At 38.2% G+C, this 22,353-nt stretch overlaps 1 protein-coding gene across 3 annotated transcripts in view; it reads left to right on the forward strand.

Annotated features, from left to right (window-relative positions):
• The window catches only part of slc39a11 (solute carrier family 39, member 11), a 197,089-nt gene that overhangs the window by 39,028 nt on the left and 135,708 nt on the right, over nt 1–22,353 (forward strand). For all 3 annotated transcript variants that reach the window (XM_085465569.1, XM_085465568.1, XM_085465570.1), the window contains exon 4: nt 13,562–13,720. In XM_085465569.1, the coding sequence (XP_085321695.1) occupies nt 13,562–13,720 (159 nt within the window). The remainder of the gene's footprint in view (nt 1–13,561; nt 13,721–22,353) is intronic.

Raw genomic sequence — 22,353 nt, forward strand, 5'->3', positions numbered from 1 at the left:
GCTAATTGGCCACACCTAGTCAGGTGTGGATAAAAGCATACCTGAGGCAAGCTTCCAGGGAGCTCACTTGTCTTTGCCTTGGTGCCACCAGCCATTTTAGCCAACCTGGTATTCCATTCTAAGATAATACCTCTTATCACCTATACTCTGGTATTCGTCTCCTTTTTTATGTTGCGGCTTTTGAGCCGGGTCGTAACAATGATATCTTTTTGGATATATGGCGCCCTTTAATGGATTACTTACCTGATGATCTGAGGGAAATTATACTGAGAGGGGCAGCCCCACTCCGATGGCAGGTTGGGTTTGTCAGGAGAAATGTGTAAATGCACAGTAGACCCAATTATTTACTATCTATCATACTGTATTAGTTTTATATGTCTCAGACTGCTTTTTGTGTTGTTTTTTTGTTTTGGGTTTTTTGTTTGTTTGTTTGGTTTTTGTTTTTGTTGTTTTTTGTGTATCAAAAAATCCAAATAAAGAGATTTAAAAAAAAAAAGATAATTCTGTGTTAGACTACCCTTTAAATGTGTGGCATCTGGTATCATAACATGGCACACAGACATCTACTTGTGAAGGTTAATGTCTACAGCGGACATCAATGCTCTGGTTCAGTGGTTATAATCCAGTTTGTATAGATACAGTCGACATGGAAACATGTTTTCATTTTTTGAGATGAAAATACTGCATTTTACTCCCACTTTCCACTTTGCTAAAATAATGTAGTCAAACCAGTATAGTGCTTTCCTCAACCTTTTTAACTCTGTTATCTTTCTAGAGTTTCATATTTATTCTTTATTTATGCTACTTACTACAATGTAGCTTGCTATCGCCAGTGTGTGAATGTGTGTGTGAATGGGTGGATGACTGAATGTAGTGTAAAGCGCTTTGGAGTCCTATGGACTAGAAAAGCGCTATACAAATGCAGGCCATTTACCATTTACTTTAGGTATATTTGAGGATATTTACTAAACAAGATATTTGCACCTTGCTTTGCCACTGTGCAGTAGTGTCTGCAGGCTGATGGGGAATAAATGACTTGAATCCATTGTAAAATGATTTTCTATAAATCTATCAAAACTCTAAAAGGGTCGGCAAACTTCCCAAACACACTCTGTACATTCTACATTTACTGATACGTTCTGAAATGGTTTCTTCAAGCGTTCTCACGGATGGGGATAAGTGGCAGGCTTTTCAAATACAGCGTGAATGGCACTTTCTGATTTCTCCCCCGACTCTCAATAGGAACTTGTAATGTTTGATCTTACCTCAAAAGCCAGATTGCTGCCAGGTTTTGTTGAACAGTGGGAAACTTTGGTATGTTTCTCAGATTGTTTAATGTGTTTGTTTCTTCAGTTTCTGTACTTTTTGTTTGTTTTTTTTTAAACAAGAAATTTACATTGAAAGGAACACTTTGTTTGGACTGGTGTAATCAGTTCCCAAGATCAAGGCCATATGTTATGGAATATTATACAGTAGATGGCCCTGTAATGTCTGAATATCCAGCACATTGCATATAAAGCTGTGTAAGGATGGTGTTGTCTGTCACATGAAATTCTAACAACAGCCACATTAAAGTTTAAAGCTGTATATGTGATTTGTTTGTGTTTATCATCTCTCCCCCAGACTGCACTTGGTATTTCCAATAGTTTGGAGCCAAACTGGCAAAGCAGACTCCTTTCATGGTCACGTTGTTGGGGGAATGCACCAAGTGTGATGAGAGAAGGGAAGATTTGGGAGATGGATTTATTTTAAGAATTTTAGGAATCACTACAGTTGTCTTTTGGATAAGAGATAAAGCACTGCAATATGTTCATTTTGTGTGCAATTGTTAATTTCCTGCAGTTGGATGAGTTACTGTTTCAGCTCCTCTCATTGAGTGAGGCAGTTTTGTTGAAAAGGCGACAAAGCTGGACTGCTGGGGCAAAGTGGGGATGGTTGAGTTAACACTGCAATTATTTTTCATTTTTGTTTATTTTTTTTTTTTGTTGCTTCAGTTTTTTCTCTATTTTAATCAGTGCACTGAAAATATACTGTACTAATCCACAAAAGCCTGGACTCTTGAACAGTTTAAAAGTCTGTCATTTCAGACTTTCACACAAATGAATAGTGATTGGATGATTTGTGAAAATAATGGAAGTTTACAGGTGAAACTTGCCTCTTATGACAGAATGTTAAAAACATTGTTATAAAATTGTGTAACAGGCTTATTTGGTTCATTCAGTTATTTGCACATGGCCTGGATCAAAACCATTAAACTACGAATATACAAATCATAGAAGTCCTTGGGGTGAAACAGAAAGGTAACACCACACATTAGAGTTTTTGTAATTTCCATGTTTTGATTTCCTTGGAATAATAGCCTGAAACTGATGACTTTCTCTGCCTCTAACGCTTCTCTCTTTGTGCATCTCATTACAAAATGCAGCACATTTTACATCCTAGTGATATCTATTTTCCTTCTCTCCTCACATATTTTGCACTTCTGAGAAGGAACACCCTAAAATACAGGGTGGGCCATTTAAATGGATACACCGTAATAACATGGGAATGGTTGGTGATATTAAAGTCCTGTTTGTGGCACATTAGTATATGTGAGGGGGCAAACTCCTCAAGATGGGTGGTGACCATGGTGGCCATTTAGCAGTCGGCCATCTTGGATACAACTTGCATTGAAATCTGCTGCAATGACCCAGTTACTGCATTCACCAGATATCAACACAATTTCGATCCGCTCCTCATGTGTTAACCTCTTCGACATGTCAATGGCTGTGAACAAAGAGTAACTTGTAAATAACTCATGAAAGAATAAAGTTACGTTGAAACCAAGCACACCATTGTTTTCTTGTGACATTACCAATAAGTTTGATGTGTCACATGGCCCTCTTCCTATTGAAAAAAACAAAAGTTGTATCCAAGATGGCCGACTTCTAAATGGCCACCATGGTCACCACCCATCTTGAGGAGTTTACCCCTCACATATACTAATGTGCCACAAACAGGACTTTAATATCACCAACCATTCCCATGTTATTACAGTGTATCCATATAAATGGCCCACCCCGTACATCCTCTAATCTCTCCATGTAGCCCTGTGCATGGCCTCTACTGTGTTCATAAAACAAAGCACCACAGTAGGAAGGGGAGCAAGGTTAAATGCTCATTTGATCAGTGGAGCAACTGGATGCTGATCTCAAGGGACGCGCATGCACACACATTAATTTCTATAAATGCAGACCTGTTAAAGGCATTATACTAAATCAAGTAAGACTTTGAATTCTCTTTCATCTGTCAGATTGATACAGCTTATTTTTTCAAAAATGGGATCACCATTTCTCCATAGTGCAACTCATTTGATTGCAGACGAACCTTTTAAACTAATCAATACAGCACTGATTGTCTGTAGAAAGCACTCAGAGTGAATTGATTATATGGTGACATTGGGATTGACTTCTGCAGAATATGCATGGAAGTGTTTTTTAGCCATGCGCATGGTGAGGCTTAAAAGGAAGGCTAATGCTGGCCAATCACTTGGTCAATCAGTTTGTTCCAGAGAGCGGAGTGAAATGTCTCTGATAATTTCTACTGACTTCCCTGACGTTTTCGTTTTGCTTTTAATGTCTCCAAAAGGGTTTGACAGTTTCTGATAAATTTGGCACAGGAGTTGATTCCTAGAGGAAAAATCCTTTTGACTTTGGTGATCCCTTGACTTTTTCATCTAGCCCTACAAACATGTCAAACATTTACATATCCTTTTAAATATCAGATGGACTGCTGTGAAAACTAGGCTGCGTCAAAGTATAGCCTCAAAAAACAGCAAGCGTGGCTCAGTGCCTGTCAGTGCTGTTATCTTCTCTTTCATCTTCTTATTTTATTCCTCACTGACCTGGATTTCAATGCAACATTTAAATGTTTCATGTTTAGAACGTTTTATAACAGCTTTCCTGCTACTCCATGAAAACAGGAAAAAGGGGACCCATTGAATGCCTCTCAAGCTATACTATGAAATAGTAGAGTGAAATTGCCCCATTAATATCCTCTCATTTGTTTGTGGTAGTTTCATATGATTAAGCCTAAATTACACTGCAGTGGTTATTGCATCTGCCCAGATTCTTTTTTTCAAAACATACCAAACAAACAGAATGAGGAGGATAAGGTGAGAGATGATGGCAAATCAACAGTTAGGTGCGGGTACCAAGGAACAAGGTCTATTATGATTTGAAGAGAGAAAATGAAGTGGGACAAAGTGGATGGCTTTGAACATTAATAGCTGTTGGATAGACGAAAGCAGGATGGATGTGGGATGGGTGGATTTTGCCTTGAAAGGGAGTACAGGCTATTAGAATGGAATGATGACATTAGGAACGTACACATAATGAGAGGAAAATCTAAGGAGAACACCCTTGAGGCTCAATTTACTATAATCCTTATCCGTAAAGCTACAGGGCTGTAGATGGTAAAGGGGTATAGACAGTAAGATGAAAACATGCACAATTTAATCTAAATGGAGGGTCTCAGATGCCAAGTACTTAACAGTGCCAGTCAATGCTCATCTTATGTGTTTTATGCCTGTCTCCATGATAATAATCAGATCTGTTTGCCACTGGCTTTGGTTAAATGAGCCTCTAAACCTTACTGGCCAAAACAATTTTTTTATTTTAGAAACTGGGATTCAGAAGAATACGTCACTGGATTTATGTTTTGCCAGATTGTGGGATGACAAGTGGAAAGTACTTACTTTGATGATGTGAATGAGCTCCATTTCCAGTTTCCATTGCACTTTTCAGTGTCACTACTGCTTGGAGATTATTCCATAAATTTTCCATGCAGACTATGGTCGACTTTTGAAATCTGCTAGTAACCAAAGCAACTGCATGGAAGTTTTCTGAGCAGGATATAGCTCTTTCCAGAGGTATACAGTATATACAGTGCGACTGCTAGCAACCTCGAGAAAACACTGGCCAACCAGTCAAGGAATACACATTTTTCCCAAGCAAACTGAGCTATCAGCATCAACCTCAAGTAACCAGTCACCAAAAATGTGTAGGGGAATACACCTCTTTTCTTTTTCTTTTTTTCCAAGTGGCAGGTGGTTGTCATATTAACCAAGTGGTCTCTAGGTATGTGTGACTAGAGGCTTAGATAGACTTACCAATAACGTTACATTTTTTCAGTCCATGCTACAGAGCAACTCTCACAGTACTTGTCAGGACATTGTATCCCAAATCATTCTGATATTCATTGTTACTTTCTAAAATTTATGTTCACTGCGAACATGACTCAGCCCATCTCAGCAGGGTAAACTGTAATCACTGATTGCAGAATTGATTATGGTGCATCCACATATTATAAAGAGAGTCAAGCCCCTATTGTGTCTATAAAATAGACCTTAATGATGAGAGCACAGATTAAGCTACTTTGTGTTGTCTCCTTTTTTGTTTGTCATTGGTTAAATGGAAGAAAAAGTTATTAATGCTCTCTTTTGCAAGGTATTATAGCCCTTCAAGATTCGGGCAAATCAACATTCATTCTGGTGCTGTGTAAAGCATTTATTCTTTCCACCTATTTTTTCTTCCATTCAGTGTATATTAAAGTTCAACCTGCAATATAAATATAGACAGAAATTAGTAGGCTATATCTTACACTACAGCCTGTATACTAATTGTATTCCAGACTGTAAATATTTTAACACTTTAAAAAAGATTCACTCTTATGACAACTAAGACTTCAGGATAAACATTAACCTAAGATCAAAGCTTTTTAAATTCTCTTTTTCATGGATGCCTGGACATTGTGCTTCGTTGCTTCTATGCATGGAAGAATGGCTACATTGATCATTTTACTGGATTTACAATCATTTGCACTGCTGTTATTTCTTAATGGTTCCATGCTCAGTTCAAAAGTCTCCATCTGTTATGGTATGGGAGGGCATTACTGCTTATAGATTTGGCAGCTTACACATCTGGAAAGTCACCAACAATAATGAAAGGTATGTATAAGTGTTATAGCAACATAAGCTGCCATCCAGACATCCTTTTCAGGGAAGACCTTGCATATTTCAACAAGACAGGGTCAAACACCATACCACTGCTAATTAAAAGAGTTTGGGCAAGATTCTGACCTCCTCGCAGTGTGAATGTATGTGGATATTAGATAGAAAGTACTTATGCGTAGAAAAAAGTGTTTGCATGAATTTGTGTGAGGCATGTTGTATAAAGAAATTTGAGTGGTTAAGCAGAATATAAAATACCTATATAAGAATCAGTCCATTTACCAAACAAAGATCAAAAAATGAAAAACATAACAAGGAGAACTGAGGCCTGTTGAGTAGCTGAATCCTATCAGACAAGAATAGGAAACATTGTTCTCCTGAAAGTCCAGCAACTGGTCTCCGCAGTTCCCAGAGATTTCTAGACTGTTGTTAAAAGAAAGGCGGATGCTACACTTTTTTTTAGATGTGTTGCTGTCATCAAATTCAAAATGATCTTTTTCTTTAAATGGTACATTTTATCAGTTTAAACATTTGATATGCTTTTTTGACATATTGTCAAAATTGCACCTGGAGATAAAGACATTAGGGTCCAGAACAAGCAGACTACGAGTCACCAAAACCATTATGAAACATTCTCTGGAGACCATGAATGTCAGTCCAAATACTTCTGGAAAGTGATTGCTGTGTGTTACATAGATGTGTTGTGTAACATTATTAAGGCCTGAGGGAGTGAAGGTGAAAGTGGGCTTAACATACAGTTCACTCAGTTTCTTTAAAACAAGGTAAAAAGAGAAACCAAGAGAAAGTAAAAATAACATCATCTTGATTTTTAAGTAATAGTAAATGGACTGGTTCTTACATAGCACTTTTCCACGCTGTCTGAGGATTTGAAGCTCTGTGTACAACTTACCCATTCAGGCTCATTCATACATGCACTTTTTTACAGCCAACCTTCCGATTAGTAGAGAACTTATAACTTGCTCTACCTCCTGAGCTACGGCCAGAGCGTTGTAGTCTTTTCACAATTCTCCCTTGAACAAAGTGGTCTTGAGCAATAGTTCTCCAGGCTTTCTTAAGGTCCTTTTTCTTTGTACATTGGCTGCCATTTTCAGAGGATTGTTTCTTTTTGTTTGTTTATTAAGCCACTTAACTCTGACCTATGAGTCATGAGTCATAAAAAGGCACCAAACTCAAGGATGAACCAGTGTTACACAGAACTGGAAACTTAGCAAAGAAAAAACACAGTTTGTCTCCATTTATCAAAGATAAAACAGTTTGACAAGCATAACACATTGTTTTTGCTCCAACAAGATGATTCCAAGAAGTGCTATTAGCCAAAAACTTATCATATCCCAGCATGGTGTTCAGTGTGTCATTTGAACAAAATTGAGGAACTCGATAAGTGGAGGTCCAAAGAAGAAGTGCCAGGCCTAAAAACTAGTAGATATATATATGTGAAAGCAGCATCAATGGAAGAGTAGCTGTTAAGAAGGGACCCAAACCAGGAAAGAAGGCTGAGGTATGCAAAAATGCACAAGAGCATTTTTGGCATAAAACATTGCATGCAAACATGGCATAGAACATTATCAGCCATTGATTGGTCACCTCAGAGCATGAACCTCAACATTATTTAAGCAGAGTGGGATCATCTTGACTGAGTAGACATTCAAAGGCTGCTAACACCCCAAGAAGAGGTTTGAAACGACCTTCAGTAAGCCTGGAGAGCTATTCCTTAAGACTACTTAAAAAAATGTTGAAAAATATTTTTCCAGTGTGTTAGAATTGTACAAATCTTGTTTTACCTTGTGTACACAATTTACTTTGTCCCTTTCTGGCATATTTGTCATACTTTCAGATCATCAAATAGATTTTAATATTAGAGACAGATAACTCGAGTAGATACAAAAAGCCATTTTTAAATGATGATTTAAAATGCTATCTGAACTTGTGAAAAATTATTGTCTGTCTTTATTAGCTCATGAATTAACTAAGTACAGTTAAAAAAAAATCAGTTTCACTACTGACAGCCAGGCCTGATTGCTGTCAGACTTATTGATTGAAGAAATCACCTAAACAGTTAAAGACATCATACAGCAGGATGGCAGTAGATAAAAAACTTCACCCCATCTAAAAGTAGTTAGTAATCGATAAGCTCCTGCATGATTTGGACTATGTGATGCTGAAAAGTAATGATCCTGACATTAAACCCCAAACCACTGAGATCTTAGTACTTAATGAAGTACTTGTGATACCATTGGCCTTTAGGCTAGAGTTGCTGTAGTGCACTCTACACATAAATAGCATAATAACAACGGATCCCATAACCTTCTGCTGTAAACAAAAGAAGGAACAATGATCTTTGTAACTAAACTTTGTAAACTAAAAGCAGTATTGAATCATTTTTTTAGCAACTGAATATGAAAGTTGCATGAACAATAGTATGAACACCATTATGCACGATTTCACAATCAGTGTTCTTTTTAAGTGGCTATGTTGAGAAGCTCGTGAAGTGATTTTTAGTATGACAATCAAAGAAAATTCATGTTTTTAGAGCATCAGTTAGATACATTACAGCAAGCTCAGTTAATGATTACATTGATTATATTCTTTGTTAATTATTTTACCCCTTTCATTAATCAGTACTATTTGTTTGAGAAGTAGAATTTATAAATGTAGCTTGAAATAAAACTCGGTATCAACAGAGTAAAAACTTTCATGTCTCTGTGCTAAAAATAGCTATAAGCTATAACTATTATCCACTTAGCTCATCACTCAAAAGAATGTAAGGATATGACAAATAGTCTAAATGTGAAAAAATAAATGAATGCGAGTTAAATGGATAAATGTGAATTTATAAATATATGTGTGTGTTTTTAATTCAAGTTCTTTGCCACTAAGGTGTAGCTAACTGTAGTTTGTACTTTAAGTGTGGAAATAATTTATAATAGTTAGTAATTCTCTTTATAACACCAGTCATCTTATGCACAAGTTTGTAAATAGGTTGATTGTACATGTCCGTAGTTTGATTTCTTGCCTTTTTCTTTATTTTGTCAAAACTATTCTCAAGTCACTTCCACCTATTTAATATATTATATAGTGGTTGTTAGAGCCCAATCACAATAGGATTTTTAAGACTGATGCTGATATCAGCTGATAGTTCTTTCTTTCAGAACTTATATATAAAGATAGTCCCCTAACGTTTGTTATGAGTACTTAGTTTTTACTTACGCTGTCTAACTCAGATCAGCTAGTTGTGTTTTTGTGTGTTTCAAACACATGTTCTGGAAATTTGTAGGGGGCCTTCTGGTGGACAAACTACACAACATCAACATGGTTGAAGAGTTCTTCCATGTTTTCTTTACTTTTTACATTTTAATTTTTCGCCCATTATAAATGCAGATACTAATACATTTCGAAACAGCTAATATTGGACTATTTGTTAGGCTTCAGTGGATGTAAGATAAATAGTGGTGAACAGAGTTTGAAATGTAATTGGTTGACCGTGCTTGAATTCTCATTCACATAACAAATGCAAAGATTGTGCACCTGAGGCTTGATATCTGTGTGCAGCAAAAGCGTTTCTACTCATTGCACTTTGACTTTGGATTGCTGCTGTAATATTTAGATAGCTCACTGGGCTTAATTTAATTGGCACAAAACTATATAATGTTCTCCAGATTGCAAAATTGCATTCTTTTTACTCAGGGAATGGAAATTGAATGTGATGAAACCTAGTGTTGAAGATGAAAAAAGAAAAATGTCTGGTGTGATTATGGCTTATGCTGCTGGTGCAACTAGGCGTGAGGTCAAATTGTCAAAATGAGCCAAGCCTCTAAGAAGTTTCCAAGTTAACAGAGGAGCAAACGAAAAGGTCCTACTTTTTGAGTTATCACTAGAACCAGTTGCTTTTGCTTAGCAACCAGATTGCTTAAAACTACCAGTTATAATTGGAAAGCAATTGAAGTGGAACAGCAGAGAAAGGGAGCTTCTTTTGTAATCAGCAATCAGGCTGCTGCTGGTATAATCATACACATTTAAAACCAGTGCCCCCATTAAGTTCAGTGCCGTGGCCCCTGTAATCAGTTTCACTGGCAAAACCCTTCTTCTCATTAAGTTTTTCCAGTTAGAAGAAGAAGAAAAAACTTCAGTCATACATGTGAGTGTATCAAATTGGTCATTCTTCTTCAACCAAGAAGTCAGCCAATCATTTGCATTTTATAGGGTAACTAAAAGAAAATTCTAACATTACAATAAAAAGTTGCTGAAATGTTGCTGCCTTTTAACATTTTGAGGTCTAAGTCATCACTGGTGTTAAATCCTGATTCTAACCCTTCCCTTAGGGCTGGGATTGGTATGGAGGTCTTTGATAAACATCATCAGGATCCAACATGGCTAAAAACATGGTGTGAGTTTGGAAATGATCAGTTAGATCATGTAAAGAAGGCCTGATTGCATTAATGAATGCTGTAGATCTGCTCTTCTTCTTTTTTAAGGGTTTCTTTGGCTGTTTTTGTAATGAGTGTATTGTACTGTATTACCACTGAAATAACTTTAATTTCATTAAATGCCATATTGTTCAACTGGATTTTTAGTTTGGTTCAATTTCTCACTAGGTTTCTTTCTGGCTTCTTTTTAAACCGTAGACATAATTTTTTACTGTCATGGGCACAAAGAAATGCAATTTATATTCTTTTAAATTGAGCTTTCTTTTTATATCCTCATAACTTTGTTCCCTCTCCATGGTGCTGCTGACTGGGTATTCAGTTTGAAAGCTGCTGCACTCAGAATAAATGGCATTTCTGTCATGAAAGCTTTAAAAGTAAGTGCAGGTAGTTTTTGACTGCCAATCTGAAAGTGGCAAGAAATCACATTTAGGCAAATGGATAAAATAACGTGTTTGAGTGTGTCAGACAGGTTATAGTGTAGATGGAAAATAGAATGGGATCTTTTTGATGAGTAAGAAATGATGATCATTTGTCACTTTCAGTCACTTGATTGCTGCAAAGCTCGGATAGTTCAACACAAATAAGACAAAACCTTTTATCTCCCAGGATTCTAGTCAACTTTGGCATTGTTATGCTTGATAAGCACCTCTACATAACTTCAACAGGGGTCTCCAAGACAAAAAAAAGTGCTTCGGCAACTTTTCAGTGATGCACAATAGAAGCTGAATATGTGTTGTGTACACACACATTAAGCTTGAAAAGCTGCACTGCTGTGTGCTGCTCTCTCTGTCTGGACTTTGACAGCTTATACAAACAGACTAAGGTACTGAATACTGGACAATTACACACAGTGACAATGGCAGCACACATATCCACACATGCACCAATAAAACTTGGGGAACTTCAAAAGAATTCAATTGCAGTTTTAAGTGCTGTTAACATTGATGTTCACTGTTAATTATTATGCACCATTTGTTACTGAAGATCTTCAGACTGGAGTGTTGTGTCTTGATGTTATGAATGATCAGAGAAATGCTTCAAATAGGCAATTCAGGTGACCTGAAAGAATTTGAAGAGATCAGTGTCGCTGCCAACAGAGTTTCATCTGCTATGCTGCGACAGAAAAGAAGCAATAAAATGAAACCAACTAAAAAATCTCCATAAGATAAATCTGATATTAATAAATGATAGCCTCTATAGGTCACACTGTTTTGGATTTTATAAAACAGCTCTTGGGATTGAAGATTTTTAATGGAAAAATTTTGATTGATAGTTTTGTTTTATAACTTTCTATCTGCCAAGTTTAAATTTATGTCTTGATTGGCTTACACGGACAGCTTTACAGTACTGTGCAAAAGTCCTGTCATCCATTATTTCTTTAAAATGGAAAATTGGTGCATTGATTTATTAAAAACATACAAACATGATACAGGTTGTGGGAAACGAGCATTTGTACAATTCTGGTGAGTTGAAAGTCAATATTTGGCATCATCATCTTTATTTAGCATAGCCTGAACTGTCTTGGGCAAGCTTTCTTTTAATTTCTTTATGCAGTATTCAGGAATAGCTCTCCAGACTTCTTGAAGGATGTTGGCTGCCTTTTTTGCCATTCTCTGTCAAGATGATCTTACACTGCTTCAATAATGCTGAGGTTGTGGCTCTGGGCGCATCGCTCTATGACTGAAAGTGTTCCATTATGTGTGTTTTTCTAAAAAAAATGTTATCTAGGTATGGTTTTATCAGTTGGTGTATTGGCGTTGTATGAGTGATGAAAATCTGAGAGTACTCTTCTGTGTTGATATGCCGATCAATTTTAACACTGTCTGAAATGCAGCTCCAAACTCTGATAGAACTTCACTGTGTTTTACAGATAGCTGTAGACACTCACTGTTGTACCCATTACATATTGACAATGATTTGAACCAAAAATGTCATCACTCCATAACACCTGTTGCCACCGATTTTTCACCCCAGTCATCATGTTTGGCATACCTCAGTCTTTTCTCCCCATTTCTCTTTCTTAAGAATGCTTCTTGGAAGTCACCCTTCCACTCACAGCATTTCTGATAAGGCTTCAATGAACAGTAGATGGATCAACTGCGTTTCCTTTTGGACATTTGTTGCTTAAATATGCAGAGTTTTTGATAAGTAGTTTTTTTTGCCTGTCATCCTATGTTTAACATATTGTAACAATTTAACAGTTGGTTATTTGCTAAATCGTCAGTTACAAATATACACAACACTAGTTCATCCCTTGAGTTGAGTGCAAGGATTTACTGTTGCAAGGACTGGACTGAAAATGAGTGAAAAAGCAGCCAAAATCCAAAGAACTTTGAAAGCACTTCTGAACACCTGAAGAACTATCGCTTAAGACCACTAAAAAAAAAAAAGCTTACAATAACGTTTGGCTCCTGTGAAAAACCTTAAGAAAAAAGTCCAGACCTCAACATTAGTGAAGCAGTGTAGGATCATCTTGACAGAGAACGGGACCAAAGACAGTCAGCATCCAACAGAGCTTTGAAAGTCCTTCAAGAAGCCTGGAGAACTATTCCTGAAGACTACTTCAGGAAATGACAAGAAAACTTGCCTCGGAGTGTTCAGGCTGTGTTGAAGGATTGAATTGCCCTATATAATTTATTTCCATGGATTTCCACGTAGTATATGTTTATCATGTCCAAAGACATGCAGCTTGTGGGGATAGGTTAATTGGATAATCCAAATTGCCACTAGGTGTGAATGTGCGAATGAATGTGAGTGCGAATGGTTGTCTGTCCCTGTGTGTTGGCCCTGTGACAGACTGGCGACCTGTCCAGGGTGTACCCCGCCTTTCGCCCTATGACAGCTGGGATAGGCTCCAGCGCCCCCCGCGACCCTGAAAAGGATAAGCGGAAGCGAATGGATGGATGGATGGATATGTTTATCATTTCATCATTTCCATTTTCCTAACAAAATATAAAGAATTGAGGGGTGACTCATGACTTTACAGCACTATAGGGCATCCTCCATCCTTTTCCCTCTAACCTGACAGCATTTTTGGACTGAAACCAAAAGTACACAAAAATCCAAGCTTCATATTCTTCTTCTTTTTTTAAATTTCCTCTTTGCCCTCTTTTTCTGTGTATTTCAGGTAATGCTGGCTGCTTCCTATTGGTCACTGCTGGCCCCAGCCATCGACATGGCGGAGGATTCTGGGAAGTACGGCTCATTTGCTTTCGTGCCTGTGGCTGTAGGATTTACACTGGGGGCCGCGTTTGTTTACTTCGCTGACCTTGCCATGCCCTTCCTGGTAGGAACTCTGACACATACAGTATTCTATGTTTCCTGGAGAGCACAAAAAATAATCTTGTGGTGATGTGAATGTAGCAGGTGCTGATCAATTCTTAATGTCTGCTTATATGTATTCACGGTCACTTTTCAAAGACTTATCACCACACACGGGAGCAAGCTATTGATAATTCATGAGGGAAAGAAGAAGAAATGGAGGACATACTGTGGTGTGAATGTGAAGAATTGAGTTCCATGCAGAAATAAACAGAAATACCCACTTAACCTAGATAGGGCATATCTGAATTTGAAACCTTGAGGACTAGGTCAGTGAGGTTAATACAGATGAAATTTCTACAAGGGGCATAGAGTAGCATGGCAGTTTTCTTATAATTAAAGTATTGAAATTTAGTACATGCATACAGATATTCTATGATACAATAGCAGAGAACAGAGCTTTCTACTCACGAAAAAGTTGAATCTTGGCACAGATTTGCCACCCATATTCCTTTGAGAGGTCTGCAGAAATGCCTAATGTTACCTGAGGCAACACATACTTGTTAAAAGGACCAAGATTGTGTTTTGTTCCACTTTGCCTGCACTGGTCTTTTGTGTGGTTTAGATAATAGCATAATTGCTGCTGAGAGCAACTGCTGGTTGAAGAATAGAAAACATGACAGAGAAAATGAGTTTGGGAAGAAGCTAGTAGAATGCATCTCGGAGGATTAATCAATATAAAGTTCTTTGTTGCCTGCTTGGGAACTTTTGTAGATGATAGCTTTTGAGATACTTCACTGTTTGCATATTGATACACTTTTTTTTGCCAAAGGCCAGCACACCTGTAAGCCTGATAGACCCAAGAAAAGAGCTTGGGTAACGTAACCATGAAAAACAAATCAAAGCAATATCATGGAACTGGTTCCATTAATGGAGACATTACCCTCACATTTATTACAGTTTCTTTCAGACTATGTTATTTGCATGCTTTTTTCCATAGACAATCAAATTATAAGCTTATTTTTTCTCTTTTTTTCTACTTCTTTCAATGGTATATAAATGACTGACACCTCAGTCAAAACAAACTTTAAGCTAACTTTTTAGCTCACTTTTAGGCTTAATAAAACTCTAAATGGGTAAATATAGAAATGGGTGATTTTAAAATGGGAGCTTAAATCATTTTTGGAGCTAGCGTCAAGTTGTCATTAAAGGAATTGGATTTTTTGGAGCTTTCAATACTGGGAGTGCACTGAGCATAGATAGAGGAGGTAGATAAAGAAGAGATGCACACCAATCAGCCACAACATTAAACCACTGACCTGTGAAGTGAATGATATTGATCATCTCGTTAAAAGCCAGTGTTCTGCTTGACAGCTTCGGGTTCTGGCATTCAAGTGATTATCGCTTTGACATGTACAGCCCACCTAAACATTGGCAGAGCAAGCACTATCCCGCGTTGGATCGACTCCCCCAGATGGCAGTGGCCCCACCCGCGGCAGATCCCATCATGCTTAAAACTGCTGGAGAACAACTCGAGAAACATGGCAAAGGTGTTGACCCAGCCTAATAACTGCCCAGATTGCAGCTTGAATGAGTGTCAGCAAGACATTTGGAAACAGACTTGATCCACTTGGCTATTGTCTTTATGCTTTAGTCTTCTTTTAGTCTTCGTCCCAAGAAGAATAGATTCACAGAATAAGTTAGATTCACACGAGTGCGATGTTTAGGACAGGAAAAGGTAAATAACTTCAGTCCAACAGATTTATAATGATGGAAAGCTTAATTCTGTAGCTGGTTTGTCATTTATTACTTTGTCAACTCAGCCTGTTTCTCATCTTTCTTTAAAAGAAACAGAGAGAATATGAATATGTGTAAAACATTGACAGAGATCTGCAAACCTCTACAAATTACAACAAAGCTGATCTGTACAGCTGGACTTTTATTAACGATCCTTTAACCCTTTCCAAAAACGCCCATGTCTTGTTAATGCAGATTTTTGCAATCTCAAATGATACAAAAAACAGGTCTGAGCCTTCAGACATGCGCCAGCACAGGAATGTGGAGTGACAGTAGTGGAGTGGGGAGATGTGGGATGCGGCCACAACAGTCAGAGCAGCAGAGAACAGCTGTTGCCTTAAGCTCCTGCAGTCACACCAGGACAGAAGCAATCACTTGAATTACATATGAGTGCATAACGTCGCTGTCATGCACACTCATATAAGATGACACGCACTCGCATAAACACAGCGTTACACACATATCCCTGTGAGGATGACGAACAGTGAAAGCGAGGGTGATGAAAAGCAAAGATTTGGTTGTGCGTCTTTGATCAAATCTACGATGCACATTTGAAAATGTAGAAAACACACAAGGGTTGTATTTTTAGGGTTTGATATTAAGACCATCAGTTAAGTTCAGATTTCATAACCTTCATTCAGTTATCAGCAGAGTTGTGTCATTGTGCAGGATAAAGCTTGACTGTTGTTGCGTGGCATATTTGAACCTCATAATCCGATATTAAAACCTGGCAACTTGATGTGAGGGAAAGGTAATGAAGTTAGGGACCGTCTCAATACTAAGAAATCAGGGAAGAGTAATAGGCTGTATATAAATGATAGACATAGCCTCTGGGTTGGAAAATGGAAGCCACTGTGGAAGCACCTTAAAAGGCTTCAAACCTTCATTCTGTCAAACGGTGGATTGTATAAACGTCTACTGCAAAACAACCCAAAGCTCCCTTGATCTATGGCATCAGTATGTTTTCCTGATGGGTTTTTGTTCTTAAGAGATAGCATACCTTGTGAATGAAAGGCCAATACTATTCTTCGTTTTCAAAGGGAGATCCACCCTCCAGTTTATGCAAAACCACTCAGGCTTCACGAGAGGATTGTGGCCAATTGTCAGCCATCTTTCAGATACAGCCTGCAGAATAAATGAGGGACATTAGAGAACAGTTTTTCTAATTTTCTTGTTTGTGCAAAAAAAAGAAAAAATGCAAATGGTCACGACAGGACAGTAGTATAACAGGGTAGTATAAAAAGGGTTTTTACTTTGAAAATTGAGCAGTTAAATGGCAGCTATGACTGGACTTCCTGTTCTCCTCACCTGCTGTGTGCAGACTGACACATTGTCCCATTACTGCTACTGCAACTCCTTTTATTTTAGGATCATTTAACGGTGGTGAACGCTCCCATCCTAAATCAAATGAGATAAATGTTTCTCCTCCTGGAGGAAAAAAAATCATTTCTGTAAGACCAGGACAAAAAGCAATCTACTGCTTGGGAGAAGAGAGAAAAAAGAAACACCTATTGTTATAATTTACTGCCTGTCTTTCACTCCATCACTTCACCTCTTCGCATTTCAGCAGGGGCTAATTGGGCTGCTGACCTTCCTTTCCGTAAGCCACCCATGCAGCAGTTTAATACCTGTACTCCACTGGTAGTCTTAGTAATAGGGCAGGAGATAGCAAGTACAGCAATGGGCAAACAAAAACATTTCTCAGAGCTTCAGCAGGGACATGTTTGTGAAAAGAGTTCAGAGCTGTAAAGACTTTTTAATCTATTGTATTCTCAACACACCATAACACACAGAGTACATTGTAAACTGTAGATAGCTATCAACTAGACAACTCTTTTATGCGCTTGGAAACAACATGAAATACATCCTGGTGTTCTCCCAAGAACACTTTCATAATCTGGTCCAATTTCCTGCTGTAAGACTTATGATACATATATGTGTTCTGAGGTGGGCTCATCAAACTCTTGACAACTTTACAAACCTGCTTGTGGAAATGCAAATCCCAGAGATTTGTTAAAGCTTAAGCTTAATTTAACACTTCCTAATTACCATGTAAGACGACCTGCTGTGCTCGATTTGTGGGCGAGTTTTCTCTACAAACGTGGTCCCTAATTTCACATCATTAAATCCAGGAAATTAGCAGGTGGATACACAGCGTCCCTACCAGTGTTAGTATGAGCGTCAAGGGACCCAAAATAGATAGAAAATGGTTAGTCATAGAACTATAAATACAAAAAAAAAAACCTTTTGCTAAAGCAAAGTGCTAGATAATTAGGTGGTGGGCATTCAAAAATCAGAAACGGTGAGTGTTATTTCACATTTGAGTGGAATGGAAGACGGTGTTGAACAGCAGCTGTGATGCTGCCTGTTCTTTTTTAACTTCAGGTTTTTTTGTCAAATCTGGTCTATCGGAAAACAGATTAAATAAAAAACCTGAGTGTTGAAACCTTCAGTAAGATCTGGGGGATCATGAATGCAGTGGTTGAGTGGTTGTTTTGGATTAACTTGTCCTCTTAGATGGTGGGGCACTGATAACAAATGGAAAGTTCTTCAGCGTGATCACCCGTGATCAACGTTTGATGAAACGTCTTGATGCTGATGGGACTTGTTTTCCAGAATCCCATTCACAGGGCATGAAGGGTCAACGAGTGGTTTGATGAGTATGAAAATGATGTAACCCATATGCCCTGGCCTTTACACTCATTAGATTAGATGGTGGACAGTTGACAGCAACTTTCCCTTTCAATAAATGAGGGAATATTTTTTGGAAGAATGTTTTCATTGAATCCTTTTTTAAAACTAGAATTTGAAACTATTGAGATTAATAGTCTCTTTTGTGAGTGTCCTTCACCCAGATGGGAAGCAGTATGTAGTGTCATATTAGATGTCATTAACCCTCATAAGACTGGCAACCTGCCCAGGATGTACCCTGGCTTGTACCCTATTGTAGCTGAGAAAGGCTCCAACCCTACGTAACCCTGATAAGAATAAGTGAAAGAGGATGGATGATGGAGAAGAAACTGTAGCTGCCAGAGAAAAGAGCATGCAGGTTCAAACCTAGAATAGTGCAAGTGAGCGTTCATACTGCTTCTTTGCCTTGCTAATTGTGTTTGATAGTCTTAAGTGATGAGGCATTGAGTTGGCAGCATGTGGTGGTCCAGTACCCTAAAACATGTTTTTGAGTCTGTCAAACTGAATATTGTGAAGAGTATTGGTGTAAACTGCCCCGCATGCCTGGACTGTTATGTCTTTAGCAAGTAAAGGTTTGGAGTTTCAGTCTGCAAGTGTTTAAAGCAATGTTTTTTAGCAGTTTCTAGTAGTTAGCTCGACCATCTGTCTTGCTGTTCCTGTTGTTCAATCTTACTGTAAAATGGACAGACTGCAGGATCTTTGAATGTCTTGGCAGTCATTTGTCTTCTGTTGATCTCAGCATACATAGAACCACAAGTGGTTCAACCTTTTTGACTTTTGACAAAATGTAGAAATCAATCAGATTTTCAGTCATTTAAAAGCGACGCAAAGAGCCCCCAAGGATCAATGACTCAGCATGACTCCTCTGATATGCTGTGTAGTCAATGGCTTCAAAAGATGACTAAGAGAGAGGCAAAGATACTGCCTTGTATCAAATTTATATTTTAGTGTCATTTATACTATGTGATAGCCAAACGTTTCCTACATCCAGTGTGTGAAATGATATTTGTGACAGGTAAATTACCGCCAGACTTTTAAGTGTTTTCCAGCTCACTGATTTGCTTCTCTGTCTAGATTTCACAAGTGTTCTTTCCAGCCGCAGCAGACAAGTGAAGAGCTCCATAAAAGCCAGTATATCCAAGAACCCATAGTAAGTCCGTGTTGTATGTATCACCTGTTTGTGGTGCTCAGTAAGAGAGTAGGTCTGTTAATGTAGGTTTGCAATTCACACACAAAATAGTTTGTGATTTAGATATGTCTGTGAAGGTTTCACCTCTCATCCGAGAGAGGTGAAACGTCTTCAAGCAACTTAAAGAAGTCCAGATGCTTTTCTTTGCAAGCTCCTTTGACTACGATGACCTGGATGACTGAGAACCTTCACAGACTTTTGTTTTCTTAAACCGTTACATTTGTCATTTTATTCTTCATGGGCATTTTTATTTCTTATTCTCCAGTTTCATAGTTTCTCCTCAGCTCCCTGAAGCTCTCCTTCATTTTCATTTTATCACATATTCGCACTGCTAGTTCAGCCCCCCTCCAACGACTGGCACCATGGTGACAGTAGTGGAAATGTTGGGCAATAGTAATAGCTTGCAGGAAATCAACTAGGAACCTGTGGGGGGCTATCCGTGTTTGGACAGCTGCTGCTGGCCTGACTTTTACTGGCTCTTCAACAAACACGGAAGCTGAATAAGAAGAACAACTGGGAAAGGGTAAGATGGACACAGAGGGGGGGGTTTGGGCTGACAGGGAGAGAACGATGACGGTGATAAGGTACGAGATGGGAACAGGGTGACGATGACACAGAAAAGAAGTGATGTTGGCAGACAGCAGGAAGGACCTCACAGAGCCTTTCAGCTTGGTGATAAAACCAAATGACCAAGACAGCGTGAATCTGTTCCAGTAAGACATTTTTCTTCGCATGCATCTTTGCTTTACACCTCTTCAACTAAAGGAATATGAAGGGCATGAATAATAACTGAGTTTCTTAGAATACATTGTTTTCAGAAGCATGTAATGCAGGTTCAGTGTTTATTCATAAACCCTCTGTGGGTGGATTGTTTTTGTTCCATCAAAAAAGCACGAGCTGGAATAATGAAAGCCATAAACCTCCACACCTGCCAAGTAATTGCTGAGTAATTAGTATTAGATTAAATGAGATGGTGTTATTGTTGCAGATGTCCTGAAGACAACACATCTGCTTTCATTATTTACTGATTTATTTGACATTAAATTTCTTTCTCAGCCCGGACAATCACTGCTACAAGCACAATGCACCAGGTTAAGTGTGTCTGAGCAATGAGTGCAAACCAAAGAGCAACCGGGTCCGCCAGCTTCCTCCCACAGTAGAAAAAAAATCAGTTTTCAGTTAACTGGTGTTTCTAAACTGGATTTACTTGAATGTGAATGCAGGGAGGATGAAATAAATGTATGTGAAATGGTGAAGGTGACTTGTAGTCTAGGAATAAGTCTATCCTATTCCATGTTTTGATTAGGGATTATATACAGCTTTCATTATTCCATCCTTCCAACCATCCCTTGTGAAATAAGAATGCAGAATTGTTTTCTATTCTTTGTAGTAGCAATGACGCAAAACAATGAATACGGCAATGTATCATCCCATTATCCCTTTAGATACCTTATCAATACTCTGGTGGTACTGTTCTTGGTTGTGGTGCCAATTATGAAATACATGAGGACAACTGGAAGTTTATTAATTTGTTGTGAAGAACAAACTCACAAAGGGAAAATGACAGAAAGCTAATCACAGGGCTAATTAGGTGAACTGGCACATTATTAAATTTGAAAAACAATTATATTATGTAACCACGGTGATAAAGCACTACATTACTGTGCAAATATTTATATATTTTTCTAGGAAGCTGGGAAATGTGTGCATCAATTTATTGAAACATGTGCAAACGTACATGGGAATGCAGTATCTAAGGCACAAACAGTTCTGTCGAGCTTGAAAGTCTATATTTGGTCACTATGATCCCACAATGCTTCAGTAATGTTGAGGTCTGGGCTCTGGGGAGGCCAGTCCTTGACCAATAGTGTTCTCCTGTGTGTTTTTCTGTCCAGATATGGTTTTACTGCATTGTCTGTGTGTTTAGGATCATTGTCATGTTGATGCCAATCAGACTCTTTCCAGATGGTATTGCTTGGTGGATCAGATCCCTGAGATCCCCAACAGCACCGGCTGACACACTGCACACCATGCAGAGATAGGCCAGGTTTTTTGTGTTTGTAATAACTGTTAGTGAATCACATTCTTGTTGCAAAAATATGATTTTATGCCAGGAAAACTGTGTCGTCTTTTGTATTTTTCACAAATTCATCTGAAGAAATGGGAACAATGATATGTTGTTGTGACAGGCTGCTAGTAACACAAAACTGTCTAATGATACAATTTAAAATTGGTTCTTTGCTAAATTGTCTGTGTAGACACAACACTGGTTCACCCCTTGAGTTAGGTGCCTTTTTATGCTTTAATGATTCATAGTGAGTCAGTGTTAATGGACTTAAGAAACAAACAATCAAAAGCCATTCCTCTGCAAATGATCAGGTCCAATAACAGTTGCAAGAAAGCCTAGCTCCTTGAAGGAAACATGTAAAGAAATGAGGTGTGGTTCAAGACTCTTTCACTTTATTGTCTCTGTTTTTTGGGGGGTTATGTCCTCTATTTGAGTCACTCCAATATCATGACGTGTTTATGATTGTCTTGTGGTGGACTGAGTATCACTATCATGGTAATCGTACTGTGATAATATAACAGTGTTTTACTCTGTGGCCACATTATTTTGATCCAAAGGGTTCATCTCAGTAACATCACCTTACCTTGCACTATTTTTCATGGAAGTCTGACTTTGCTGTGTCGTGTCTAAAATTCTTCCACTTTTTCTCGACTCTGTGTATGAGCCTTGCTCTTCTGCCCTCAGTCTGAAACCAATGTATAGAAACTGACCTGACCTTATGTCAGTAAGAACCTATGATTACAAATCACCTGTTTTTGCTTTCTTCTGAGTTTTATTAGTAGTTGGATAAACACAGAAATGGAAGTCTTGAATTCAGTTCTACTAAAGCTCTTGTCAGTTTTTGTCCATCTTTTGTCCTTTGGTTGAAGACTAAGAGAGAAGAAATGTTATGGGAGCAAGTCATTGCAGGATT

This window comes from Copadichromis virginalis, linkage group LG8 (assembly GCF_057382275.1).
Source record: "Copadichromis virginalis isolate Kocher_CV1m ecotype Utaka linkage group LG8, C_Virginalis_male_GT1.1, whole genome shotgun sequence".
In the NCBI taxonomy this organism is placed as follows: Eukaryota; Metazoa; Chordata; class Actinopteri; order Cichliformes; family Cichlidae; genus Copadichromis; species Copadichromis virginalis.